At 40.1% G+C, this 14422-nt stretch overlaps 1 protein-coding gene across 3 annotated transcripts; it reads right to left on the bottom strand.

The window, feature by feature from the left end:
* Positions 1–3320: 3320 nt before the first annotated feature.
* Positions 3321–14173, bottom strand: adpgk (ADP-dependent glucokinase). Of its 3 annotated transcripts, none has more exons than XM_066701763.1 (8): positions 14031–14173; positions 11593–11851; positions 10716–10941; positions 9284–9346; positions 8616–8736; positions 8003–8199; positions 6804–6902; positions 3321–5919 (listed from the first exon to the last, which is right to left on the bottom strand). In XM_066701763.1, exons 2-8 carry the CDS (start codon positions 11811–11813, stop codon positions 5365–5367), a joined length of 1482 nt encoding a protein of 493 aa, XP_066557860.1. In that variant the 5' UTR covers positions 11814–11851; positions 14031–14173; the 3' UTR covers positions 3321–5364. The 3 variants fall into 3 exon arrangements, with proteins under 3 accessions (XP_066557860.1, XP_066557859.1, XP_066557861.1); XM_066701762.1 differs by lacking the exon at positions 14031–14173 and adding an exon at positions 13154–13341; XM_066701764.1 differs by lacking the exon at positions 14031–14173 and adding an exon at positions 13154–13340 and having other exon boundaries at positions 3321–5916.
* Between the last annotated feature and the right edge of the window lie 249 nt (positions 14174–14422).

Below are 14422 nucleotides of genomic sequence, written 5' to 3'. Positions count from 1 at the left end.
ATGACCACCATGTACCCATCCTCTGATGGCTACTTCCAGCAGGATAATGCACCATGTCACAAAGGTCGAATCATTTCAAATTGGTTTCTTGAACATGACAATGAGTTCACTGTACTAAACTGGCCCCCACAGTCACCAGATCTCAACCCAATAGAGCATCTTTGGGATGTGGTGGAACGGGAGCTTCGTGCCCTGGATGTGCATCCCACGAATCTCAATCAACTGCAAGATGCTATCCTATCAATATGGGCCAACATTTCTAAAGAATGCTTTCAGCACCTTGTTGAATCAATGCCACATAGAATTAAGGCAGTTCTGAAGGCGAAAGGGGGTCAAACACAGTATTAGTATGGTGTTCCTAATAATCCTTTAGGTGAGTGTATATATATACATTTTTAGTTACAATTTATGACAAGATTTCTAAACAAAATCATAAATGAGGCCCTTTTCCACAAGGCATTGTGCATTCAGGTTAAATTTGAGTTTTGTTCTTTTCCTAAATAAAAGCTTATTTTTTTAGTCAGTTAGAAAAAGGTAGAAAGATTGTGACACTGATTATTTACCCCACTCACAAAAATAGAACAAATCTGCAACAAAAGGAAAACAAACGGGAAACTAAGCATTCTGAACTATTTTGTTCAATTATTTATTTGATGATCAGATGATAAACTCCTTGTCATCTGTTCTCTCTTGATAAAATATTTTGTTGTCACATTTTAAGAAATGCTCCCATTCCTTGATTGTTTGTAGTTTCGCATACATACACACACATATGTATATATATTTATGTATGATATACTGTCAGTTTTGAACATGATCGGTCTGTTATCATGCTTTACTAAAGATGGTATCCCTTCAGAGTACTGCCTATGCCATCAGAGCTATCCCGCACTGCGTTGTGTCTTTAAAAAAATATGTTTTCCTGTGATGTTGAATGCATCTAACACAGCATAAAACAGGATTTATGTTCAAACTGCTTATTTATATTTTACAGGATCTTAATAGTTTTTGCAGAGATGCTCATGTTTTAATCTGACTGCCCATCTTTTCATTACACACAAGGTGTCCACAAAATCTAGTTACCCAGGGTCTGCTTGCAAAGCGCCAAGTCTCAAAACCACCACGTCAGACTGTGGAGGAGCTGAAACAAGCGGTCGGATACATTTCACGTTTATGTATATGGTGACAGACAATTCTCAGCCATAGAAATGACAGGGTTCCCACCAACCCGGGCAGCTCATTCTGATCAGTGCATTGGGTCAATGGAATTTTGTGGACATCTTGTAATAACTTGTTTGTTAAAAAGTGGTGTTTTTCATTATTTCAGATGTAAACAAGGGAGTTGGCGTATTCTGGTGTTTTTTGTTTTTATTATTTTCTCAGACAGGTATTAACAATTGCACTAATAGTGTAAACAAGCTTCTTCCCAGGGATAACTTTCAATTGGATATACAATTAAATGGCAGGTCTGCTATAAATGTTGTGTAGAAGTGCTATGTATCATAGTTGTTAGTGTGTTACAAAATCCAGCTAAAGAGCAGTACAGTTGCTTTAAGTGCTTTCAGAAATGTATGCAACGCTGTGGACTCACGATTGATATTTGTAGCAAAGTGTTCCTGAAGCTGAAGGGGGGATTTAACGTTACTACAGGAAAGCAAATCCAAAGATGAGTAACAAGACTGTACAGAGGGCAGAGATTACATTTATGTATTCGACAAAGACCACTGACCATGTGAATTAACTTGTGAATAAGAATATAACCATCTCCATTTTGTATATACAAAACTAGGTGTTGGATGAATTTTACAACACAGTGCAAACAATTATTGCATTGGAAAATAAATAGGGCAAGATCAACTAATGACTCCTGTACTTTATTAATTCTTTCAAATTTTCCTCCAGTCTGCTTTTTATTATCAATATCTGTTACTTATAGTTTAGTGCCTATCATTCAATCTGATATTTCCTGGTTATAAGCTATCCAATCAGTGTTATTGTTGTTTATTTTTATCCATAGAAAAATGACTGCCAGATTTGCATAGTCTTTGTATTCAAACTTGACCTACATACAAAAATCTATACAGAATTGGCATGAAATGCAGAAATGCACACAGTAGTTTTACTTTTTGTTGTAACACTCATCATAATAAATGAGAAATGCATGAATGAGGAAACTTTTTTTAAGAGGAAAACCAAGACATTTTATTGGTTGTTTAAAAGAAACAGATTTGCATTTATCAATATCTATATCCAGTAAGGAGGACTTAGGACTTAGCTTATCACCCAATATTCACACCTGGAGATGAGAAATAACTGATACAGAAGACTTTCCATTTACCTCATCTTTTAAGACACACTCTGGATATTGTGACAAACAAGAATAAAGACTTTGTAACTACTTAAAATAACAATAATCAAGTCTACCAAAAATAGGACATTTACAAGAAAATGTGCTTTCCTTAAATTGATTGTTGTTTCTTACAGGTTTTTAATACATTATTCCCATACATCAGTACACTCCACTTCTGGAATCTGCAAACAAACTGTTTCAACCATTACAGGTGCTAATAATCCAGTAGTAAAATATGCACGTCATTCAGATCAGATTAGTATGAACTACTTCTATATTTAGAATTAGGGTTGAAGGAGGTTGCTGGTTGTTCATAAGCAATACAATATTTTTTTGGGCAGACAACAGAAACTGATACAAATGTTTACCCTGAACTTGAGACTATTAAAAGCCTTTGTTTAAAAGATAAATTTGAAAGTTCTAATAAAAAATAAGAATCTCTCATTCTATGTGGACATATGTACCACTTTAAAAGTGCCATACTAGTTTTCAAAAACTACAGTTTTTCTGATATACATTTTTTCTTAATGTAATATTGTATATAGTTAAGCTTTTTTCCCCCCCCACATTTATACACAGAGCCTTAAATCACAAGGATATCAAGGCACTTGACCAATGCATAAAACCTACTACTATTCAAGAGCTAATAAGAGAAAATAGGATAAGCAATCGAACAAAACTAATATTGAATTTTTTGTCCATATCAGTAATTATATTTTGTAATTACTGGATTCCTATTGCCCCCCACGTTTGTAACATCTACTAGAATAGTTTGTGTATGTGTGTGTGTATATATATATATATATATATATATATATATATGAAGCATTAATAATGCCTTGTTGCATAGACATGTTGTTTAGGTTTACCTTTTAGATTAATGTACATGTGTAACAATATTAGCTTATTGAGAACATGTGGATTACAAATGTAAGTATTCTACAAGTGTTGTAAACAGGTGATACAAATATAGCAATGGATGGATCTGCTTTAATTTACAAGGGCAACTTTACTTGTAAGGCTAGCAAAACACATTTGAGAAATGGAAAGTTTCCTTTCAGGATTTCAGGAATGAGTAACAACATTTATCTCACGTTCAAAGTGATGTGCAGTACACACAGATGTGTATATTGATGTCCAACTACATAAATTCTGAGCACAAAGTTAAAGCTTTATTGAAATACCAAGGTAGGGCCAGAAGACACCATTCTCAGTACTTGTAAGACACAGGCAGTAAGGACTTGCCTTTCCATGTACTGGAATTCCACAGGGGCTCCTTCACCTATGACCTGAAGAGACTGCTCTCTGCTGGAGCAATTGGGTAGTTCAATCCTTAAAGTAAATGAAAAAGGCAGTTTGGTTAACTAGGTTTTAGAATGGCTAATTTCACTTGTTTAAGGGTAACCATATTCTGTCTACTGCTATATTAACTGTAAATGGTTTTAATCATGATGTTATCAGTGGTATTTATGAAAATTTACTTCACATAGCATCACAATGGTAATATATATGTGTGTGTGTTTCAGTTAATAAAAAAGGGTTAGAACAATGTTTAAAGATGGCATTACAATCAAATCAGCTAAGACATGAAGTATAAATATTAAGGGCATTGAATATACAGCCACAGACTGTCTGTGTAACCTGGCTCAAAAAAATAATCCCTGAATAATAATTGTCCCTCCAGAAGAAAATCCCATTATTGGTCAACTGAGATGAATTAAGCTATGATTTGTTTGTTTTCAAATGTCTTTTCATGGACAAATAATTAAAAACAAAACTAGCCAAAATTCCCCAATCAGGAATAATGCTAATTCAACATTGTTACACATAGAATAAAAAACAGTAGGTATCTGCCAAATGTACAGAAAACCGTTTTTGAATTTAAAAGCGAAACAGTGGGAGCACTACGAAGGATGAAAAACAACATACTACCATAAATATACCTGCATAATCCACAGCTCAAGAGGAGCTCAAATGCTATTTGCAATATCTGTGGTAGTCTGGAGGTGAGGCAATGCCACACGTTAAGTTTAATTTGAATAAACACACCATGGAGTGGAAGCAAAAAGAAAAAACAACCTTACGGTTTAACTTGTAGTAATGTATATAAATATATTCTTTACTGGAGGAGAATGTATAAACAAATAAGATTTAATAAGACTAATTGCATCTTGTATTGATGCACTCTTTTCTTGCTCCATCATCAATGTACCAATCATTAACAGTAGACCACTCTTCAGTATCAAAATGACAGAAATCTTTCATCAACGCCGTACACCAAGGTTTGGACAGTGCTGTTACACGTAAGGACTTATTACTTTCTTCAAATTAACTTATGCTAACAGTTGCGCAACAAGGTATTATTTTCATTGGTCATCAATCTAAATGGTCTTCCCTGTCTATTAAACCATGGAAAAGGATGATAAGTTACGCATGGCTGAAGGTTTTTCATGAGTTTTTTTTTTTTTTTTAACCAGGATGAATGTTGTGGTTTCATCCTAGAAGGGTATCACACTTGATATAGTAGGTGTGTATGTTCAAATCTCAAGCAGATATCCTTAAAGATTTAAATAGGACTGAAAGAAAGAGGATAGAACATAAAGAACACAATTGTGTACATTTAATTCAATCCCAAAATAAAGCTGGTGTTTTGTGAAGTCTACACTGCAGCTTAAACACCCTCCCCCCTGTAGTTTTAAATGCTCGGTAGCAGCTCGAGACAAATCTTGTACATCTGTTTAAATTGGTCTAACCTGCGTGTACATCTGTAGCATAAGAATAATCCAGCTACACTATAAACAACAGTGCTTTACACTGCTAGGACCATAAAAGGGCTTAAAATGGGCCCAGGGTAAACAAGGTCTGTGCATAATGTGGTACAGTGCGAACTACACAACCATGAAAATAATATCATGTGGCAAGTCATTCCCGATACCAATTAAAAAAAAAGAGAGAATTTGTGCTCATCCTGCACGTTGCTGAGAAGAGCAAGATCCCTTTTTCACCAGTGTCAACTACTGCTCAAGTATTTCAGAATATAGGAGTCCCTCTGCGGAAATGGCATCCCCGAGCCCAACTGTCCTTAGTGCGTGTTTGCAGACAAGCACGGGCGTCAGGTGAAAAGAGACGTTCTCCCGGTGCCAGACGGTCACGGGCTCGGAGGGGTCAAGAGTCAGCGTCTCCCTGGGCTCCGAGTGAGAGGTGTGGAACTTCAGGGGGGCTTTGAGGGCCACCATGCCGACATCGATGCTCGGAGTCCCGCATGCCTGGCTCCCAGCTACCCTGGCCCCAGCGGCCACAGCAGACACCTGGTTGGCCCAGAAGCCATCCACGGTGACCAGGATGTGGTAGGCGAGGGTGTGGAAGTGGATGCGGGTGAGGTCGGCTTCGGACTCGGGGTCCGTGCGTCCGTGCTGCTGCAGGATCCAGAAGAGGATGTCGCTGACTTGGCCCACATCTGGCACACCATCCCAAGAGGTCATGTGGGAGTGGGGTCCCCCGCCCGCCTGTGACAGGAACAGCAGCTCTTGCTCGTTCAGTCCAATGGAGTTCACAATGGGCAGGACCTGCTAACAGAACATAACATGGGTTGTCTATAACACTGCTGGCCTGGAGAGAGAGACAGAGAGAGGCTGGTGTGTCCAAGAGACCCAGTCAGGTAGGTGATGGCTAAATCCTAAGCATCGGCTAAGTAGAGCAAAACACAGTGGAATTTGAAAAGGACTGCTGACCTCACATGTACAATCTCATGGGTTAGAAGCCAATAGGATTGCGATTGGAATATTTTTCATTACATGATTAAGTCTTCCATTGGTAGCTGTAATGTATTGCATCTAAGGATATTTTATTGTTAATTTCCTTCACCAAGCGGACTCTATGGCCTACAAAATTATTAATAACTATGGGAAGGGTACATTACCACATAATTCAAAGCATTTTAATTAAATTCTGTTACATAATTTAAAGCAGTATCTTGAGATGTACACTTTGTTCAGCTTCTATATTCATCACTTTGTGCATTGTGGCTCTGGGCTGTGGTGTTGGATGTTAGTGGTATGTCACACCGGAACAGAAAAGCGATCTGATAATGTAGTTTCTCCCATTCTGACCCTGTTTGGATAATGACTGCTTCTGGGTACAATAGAAAGCAGGGGGACATCTCTCCCAGAACCCTGTTAACAAATTCCAAAAGGCTTGACCAAGTTAAAAGATTGGGGAAATGGCAACAACCTCTATTCCCCGATTCTGAATCATAACTGTTTACTTAAAACTTAAAATTTCAAAAGGGCCACAAACCATTAGACATCTAAAGTCTAGCCAAAGGGGATCCCTAATTCAGCAGCTCACCAGGAATATTAAAATGCAGATTCAGCTTGCCTTCTAACAGCAATGCAGAGGTGACTATATACAGCTTAACCCATGCATCTGGTTCTTGTTTTAAACCTATATGTACCTCTCTCATGATAAGGTCCATATAATCCTCGTCCGTCATGCTGGCCAGCTCCAGATGGATAGGGACCTCATTGGGGATATCGGAGATGGAAATCACAGCCTGGAAAAAATCATAGCCAAGCCATGAACCACAGAGAAGGGTGCAGTAAAGAGCAGGTCGCTGTGCCAGTCTTTCTGCGGAAACATCAGGTGTCCACTTGGGCTCTTGATTACAAACAGATCTCTCATAAACCAGAGATTTAATTGTCTGGCATCCTCCAGTTACGGGGATAACGTGGCTCTGCTGAAAGACACCACGCTGTGCTAAAAGACTGCAAAGTTATTGGAAGGCGTCATTGGAAGCGGCAAAATTCGATGATGAAAATAGCCGCCTCTGTTCTTCAAACGTTTTCACACTGCTTATCCTTATGAGGCTTATTAATTTTGTATGATTTTTCTACGTTTAAGAATTAATTTACAGCAGTCCTCCCGGGGGAAATTATGTGCTTGTGATAAAGGGTCAAAACAATCTTGTTTTCTGGTTTGGAGCCAAGTGTGATCAGCAGGAAGCATGCATGCATCTACTTCGCAATCATTAAGAGGTGTGAACGGATAGCAGAACACCACACCTGTTGCGTTATCAGGACAGCATATGGCTCAAAAAACACTGGCGTCACCTCCCGTCATATAGCCATGCCTTGCTGTTAACAGGGGGTTTTTACTGCTTGAATAAACACACCTGCGGCAAGGTACTCCCAAACGAAAGGTGCAGGTAATGGATTTTAACTGACTTTCACCATCGGCAAACAAGCAAACTAATCTTGTATTAACACAGTCTTAGGCAATTATTCATACCACCCACCCAACCCATCCCACCCTACAAACACCCCTGAGAGGAGATTATGCATTACCTGAATTAAGAGATACAATAACTGTTTGCTCTGTTAAAGTTTGCCCTGTAAATTTAAAATACCTATATTGAGAAAGCTATGAAGGACATAAATTCTACATATGGAAAAAAACATTCTGTCCAGTAAATAGTAACGCCCTGTTTTTAAATCAATATTAGAGATTTATCCTTTTCAATTCAAGTTTCATGCACATAAGGGAAATCCTGTAATGTTTAATATGGAAAGGGCCTGCAATTGCCTACACTCTGAAAAAAGAAAAGAAAAAAAAAAGCAACAATCACCAAGGAGTCTCCTGTTTTAAGACACTGACCTCTTTGAGTCGCTCCTCCCACAGTGCCCTGCCTTGGCCCTCCATCATGTGTAGGCCAGACAGCACCACCAGGTCAGGCTGAAATTCCTCCAGGCTAGCCACAAAGGTCTCCAGCATGCTCATCTCCCCATTGGTCAGGTCGTGGGAGAAGATGAAGCGGCTGGCGTGTGGGGCCTGAGTCGCACCCCAGCACTCCCCTGAGAAACAGAGGGGAGAGAGGACTGCTCACCACCAGGGCTGAATAAGGTAGTCATAGGACAGACAGCAAGGGCCTTAACTGTATAGCGAATACAAGTGCAGGCTGGGGGAGATTTGTAAAGCTGAACAGACATGTGATGGGGGCACTTAAGGTGTTAATGTCGGTCTTAAGTGCCCCCATCTTAAAAAAGACCTGTCAGTTAATGAGCAAAGAAATAGGAAATATTTCAGAGAACAGAAAAGAGCTTAATGCAATCTAGCCAGGAGCAGGTCTCTCCTGCATGTGGAAGTGAAGCGTGTACACTATTCATGGAGTGTTTCTGTGCACGAATACGGAGGTCTCTGCATCCATCTTAACTGCAAATTGTGGTATAGACCACTTATTTACTCCACTGTGCTGCTTGGGCATCATTACCTGCCTTGTATTCCAGGATGAGGTGGAACTCGTCTGTCTCCTGCAGGGACTCCGGGGGAACCACAATCTGCTCATCCAGCATCTCATGGAGCTTCGGCCCCACCGGGCCACACAGCAGCACCTGGGAAAGAAAGGTACTCACCTGTCATTCACTTTCTGAGACTGGGAGTTAACTATCCAGTATCCAAGCTTCGGTTTCTCTTCTGGTGTCATATTACCCCCTTCGAATTTTAAATGTATTAAACGCCACCAGTAAAGCATTAGATGTTCCTAGGCAGCCAATACCATATCATTTTATTTTTAATTATACAAAAGATAGTGCAAGCCACTCTTTAATTCAGCAGGGCATGTTAATTAAAATGGCTTCTCGTTAAACAAAACCTCTTTCACCATAACGCTGTCAGTGCAGCCTCTTTCTATACTTAAAAGTAAAATTCAAAAGTGTCTTCTATAGAAACACGGGGGAAAAAGACATACTGCAAAAAACAAAAACAAAAAAGCATTCTAGTGGGACACAGAGAATCCATTGTTCTTATAAGACTTTAAAGTGACATTGATACTATTTTTAACATCAGCTTGTTGGCAATCTTAAAATCCTTATACATTAAGCTGGTGTCAGATCTACCTACACTTTCCCCAGTACCCAGTCACAGCACAACCTCACTTACCGTTAACTGGGGGTATGTTGCCAGTTTTTGACCAATGAGAGCAGCATTTCCACCCACATAGAGCTGAAATACACAGAAAAGGCCAAAGCTTTTAAAATTTGAATAACATGCTTATAATACAATTCTGATAGTCTATTCATGTATCCATCAAAAGCATTTGTTTTGATCAATTTCATGTGGAAGAAGGTCAACAGGTCTTAACATGTACTGCACATAAATGAAAATGGTTTGCAAAGCTATACAAATGGTTTAGACTGTAACCTTCATAGGGGTGCGGTTTTTCTAACGATAGCCTTAAGAAATATGTTTTCAAAACTCGGCTGCGCTACATCTGCCTTGGGTATGCAAGTCCTTTTGAGCAATCGCAAAACAGGCAGAATGGATTTAGTGCCTTATTTCATAGCATGGACAAGGTGCGAGTTTTGAGCAGCTACTCAAACAGAAGTCTGATTCTGTGAATGTCTGATTAGTTTTGTGTGAGCTTTCTGTAAAAAATGTAATTTTTTTATATATATAGAAGAAAACATAACTTCTTAACTTTAAGAATTGGCAGGATCTCCTTCATGGTTTATTTAGCTTATCCCAACAACAATTATGTAATGATACGACAGTGGGACTAATCAGTCTACAAACTACAATCACCTTTCATTTCTGTAAGGGGTCTTACAGATACACAATGATAAGCCAGTGTATCTTGTGAATTGGATTGAATCCAAACAGAACCTGTCTGTTTTGCATATTTCTCTCAGTGTGAGGCATGAAGGAGATCTTTAGATTCACAGAGAGGAGTTTGCGTCATGCTTGATGAGTACACAAGCAAGATCCATCAGACCAGTTAAACAACTTTACCAACCACGTAATTTGTTTTGTTTGAGTCTAAATAGCAATATGGTATCCTGGTTTCACAAAAGTGTGCGTTCACTTCCTGAGTTTAGATGTAATTAGAAGAAAATACAATACTAAAATGTTTAATTACTGGGAAAAAAAAAATCAGTCCTTCAGGGATCAAGTATTAGCTCAAAATTAATTATGTAGGTCTCAATGGAACTGAAGCAATGCAATTAATGCAGGGACGAAAAAGTAATCTGAGGTGATAAAATACATTCCCAGGTTAGTCCTCCTGTATTATACATTATATATTTATATAATGCTGTGAATTTGGGAATTTACACTTAATCATACAATTTGAAAAACTTAAAAGCTTAGTTTGCACTGAATTAGGTTGTGAAGAAACGTAATATGAATAGCATTCAACTGCAAATGTTCAATGTATTTAATAATTACTGCTGGTATTGAATTACACTTGAACTTTAAGCATTATTTCTATTCCAGAGCACACTGAATATACTTAAAGAGTAGCAGACTAGAGATTAAAAGACTAGACTTCTTCAAGACATGCCTCCTACTATAGGAATACTGTGTGTCCAGCTACCTGAGCTCCAGGGTACTCTGCAGCTGCCCGTGCTATCCACTGGAAGATCTCTTTGTCACTGAAGAATCTCTCCGCAGCAGCGCCCTTCGCCATGTAGTGGATGAAGGCCTCCTTCAGGTCCTCTTTGGAATGCAGTACCTCGTGATCCCGCCCCACCCCGGGATCAACAGCAAGGGCCTGGAGGAGCCCCACTCCCGAGACCACCACATCTACACAGGCGTTGACCCTGGACACAAGATATGTGGCAGAAGAAGGGGTTATAAGTTAGAAACTGGATCTCACACAGAACTTCAATGTCTCAATCATACTCTCAGTGGGAATACTGGGACCTCATTCTGAGATCACAAAAAACACACCCTGAATCAAGGACATCAATGGAGAGTGACCTTTTTTTTTTTTTAATTGTTTGCAGTGCAAAACATCCTCCACAAAGCATTATCTCCTAATCACACTACTGCCACAAATTTCGTTTGCAGTGTTGATGAATACCAGCATAGCATCTCACAACTATTACCACTTCCTATCCTAGTTACACATTGGGTACTTCTGCAATGCGTTTCATATTCTGTCAGATTCTCAGCGATTCTCGATTTTTCTAGGGTTTCGAGGTCAGCAGCTGCAAAACTATTTTGCAGAGCCATGCAAAAACACACTACGGGGAGTACAAACGACCGTAAACCACACAAACTACAGAATGGAGAAGGATAAACTAAATTAAGAAATTAACTACATTTGGGCTGGGAGTGAGGGGGTGCCCCAACCATATGGTCTGAGAGAAAAGTGGTTAGATTAGCTCCTGCTGGATAATAGTGGGTGTCTTACAGGCTATAGCAAAAGCACAACATCATTGTCCCTCACTCCCTGCTTACTGACTCACCCCACGGCAACCCGGCTCCACTGCCTGGAAGGGGCGGTAATCAGAGCCTCCCAGGCGGCAGAGATGGTCTGCTCCACCGCAGCAGTGTTGGACGCTCCCTGCAGGTTGCGGAGGGTGACGGTGAGGTAGTGCAGAGCCCGTTCAGGGAGCTCGGAGTCGGAGTGGTAGAAGTAGCCCATGCTCAGGGCCAGCACGGCCACCCCCAGTGCTTTGCGCCACATACTCTGGTTTTGCTGGGTAGAGGAGGCTTGCCTAAAACCTAAAAGTAAAGTGGGTGATGTGAGAAGAACCAACATATGAAGCTGCGGCTAACATCTGTGTCTGCACTATGCTTTTCCCTTGGTCTCAGCTGCTATCTGGCTTAGACATCATGTTCTTCATACAACACGGATATATATTTTTTAAGAATCTTGTTTTCTAGCTCACTACAGGTGTTTTTTTTTTTACTGGAATGTTGTGTTTCACTGCCAGGGGGGTATCTGGGATACAGATTAAAGCGTACTGCTTAATAGATCTACTAATTGCTCATGCCATTAGACAACTGCTGACAATTCTTCTGTTCCATGATACTTTTCAACAGTTTCAATAGGATTTCAAGGATAACACAAATACTGGCAAACCCCTCTGGCAATTATTGCTCTCTTATGAAATGCCAAGCTACACAAGCAAAACGGGGATGAAGTTATTGGAAGATTTTATTCGATTTTTACTGTACTAATGATTGTACAGTTACAATGCATCAAACAGTTGTGTGCGTGTGTTGTAAATACTGCGACGAATGTAGGCTAATGAATCACTAAACAGAAGTATATTGTTCACATCACTGTTGGCCCTATGTAACGTCCTAGGCAACCTTATTGGAATGCAACTCCATCTCAATGTCCTTTTGCTACCCTACACGTAGCACGGAAACCAGATCAGTTTACTTCCTTTTATTCTATACTTCTGTTAACGTTATTTCACAATGAAAAAGTGGTGGAGCTTTTACCTTTACCTTTTAAGTAGGAGCGAGAATACATGAAAAATAAAATTGTGCCTTTCATTTTCTAGTATCCATTAAAGACATCTTAGACAATTATCAACTTAGGGAAATGAACACAAGGAATGTTAGTACAATGTAACCTTCTGTAGTGGGCACCAATATACAAAAATAAATATAAATACACATGCTTGAATAAATTCATAATGCATTTCTTCATTCAACCCGAGTAGTAATTTATAAGCAAGCAAAGTAATTTGCATAAAGTCGTTTAAGTTAATACATGCTGATACAAGCAGACTCGTATTATGTTGATTCATTTAAGACATTCATTTCCAGGAGTCATACGTAACATAAGAACAGAAATAAGGTTTTAAGAACCACTTGCCCCCCTCAAATTAAACATGTATTTAATGCAAAGATAAGATTTGTATTGTTTATTATTTTTGTGTATTGCAATGTTGCATACTTCTACAGTCATTTTGCACAATTAAGGACCCCACAGAAAGCGTGCATGAGCAATAAAGGAGACGGTTTAAGAGGTTAGTCTAATGGCGTCTATAGGGAAAGCTGGGTACGAACCGGTAATGGATTCTGCAGGACTTGGACCCGTAGCTGGTCAAATTTGAGAGCGGGCTGAACTGGGGTGAACCTCCGTTTTCACACCGGCCGCCACGTCTGAAACCAAAGGGTCTGGATTGCTTAGTGCAGTATCTTACAACGGCATCTCTTCTATGGCACCTACGCCAATTCACGGCGCACCCAGATTGATGAAACACCCCTTGCGGTATCAGCGCAACCCACTTCCCCTGTGGCTCGCAAAGACGTTTACGTACTGTGTACACCGCTAACACGCTGACCGCCGTAACAAATTGCGTAACTGCCATTGTAGAATCCCTCCCGTACCCGGAAGACGCACACTGCACAGCGGAGTTGTTGAGATTACGTACAAAATGCTGGTTAACAGGGGGTTGCACGACTGCGCAGTAAACGCTGCGTTTTCTAAGAAGTGATTATCTGTGTTTTGTAAGCGTCTCCTTTTTATTTGTATTCGTAAAGATTTTGTTTACTTTTCCGCGGCAAGAGCCTGGTTTAAGAGTTGAATCATACATGTGCATGTTAAATGATGCTACACCCCCCGGTTTTGGTTTGGCCGGCGGTGAATGAAAGGGTCCAATGAGAATGGCGGCACTCTTTTTTGATTTCTAATGCAAATGCGTGTCTGGTTCGGCGTTTACAGTGATTCTTCCCAGCGAAATCAGAGCAGACGATGGCAGCCAGTCTAAAGCAATGGCCCCCAAACCGGCGCTGGAGCCCTCCTCCTGAGCTCTTAATTACTTAATTGAACTGTTAGGTATGCCAAATCATTGATTATTGTCTCCTCCCGCCACGATCCCTCAACAATCCAGTTTAAGATTGATATACAGTGGCGTAACTCGTTTCAGAAGGGGGTACTTACTGTGATTCCGGCTCAGAAAGACTTTCTGCTCAGCTGAATCAAACCTATCCTTCCAAAATCAGCTCTTTCATTGAAAACGGACCTCAGTTTTGGCCAGCTCCCCAGGCAGACACCGAAACCCCAGGTGAACCGTGAGCGGTGACCTGTAATTAGGTCGTCGGGACAGCAGAGGGCGACGTTCACTTGCCTGGACCAGAGCTGTCACAGCTGATGACGTCAGGCTCGTTTGTTTAAGCCACCTGTTTGTTATTCTCTCCCTCAGCCGAGGTGCCCACATCTCTGTCTGTGCTTATAGAAATGCATCACCCTGTGAGATATTTTATTCTGTATCGTGATATGTACAGAGATATTTATTCACTTTTGATTTAATTTCACCATGTTGTAAATATCCT

The sequence above is a fragment of the Amia ocellicauda genome, chromosome 4 (assembly GCF_036373705.1).
Source record: "Amia ocellicauda isolate fAmiCal2 chromosome 4, fAmiCal2.hap1, whole genome shotgun sequence".
In the NCBI taxonomy this organism is placed as follows: domain Eukaryota; kingdom Metazoa; phylum Chordata; class Actinopteri; order Amiiformes; family Amiidae; genus Amia; species Amia ocellicauda.
The sequence above is the reverse complement of the archived record's forward strand: the minus strand, read 5'-3'. Positions and strand labels throughout refer to the sequence as shown.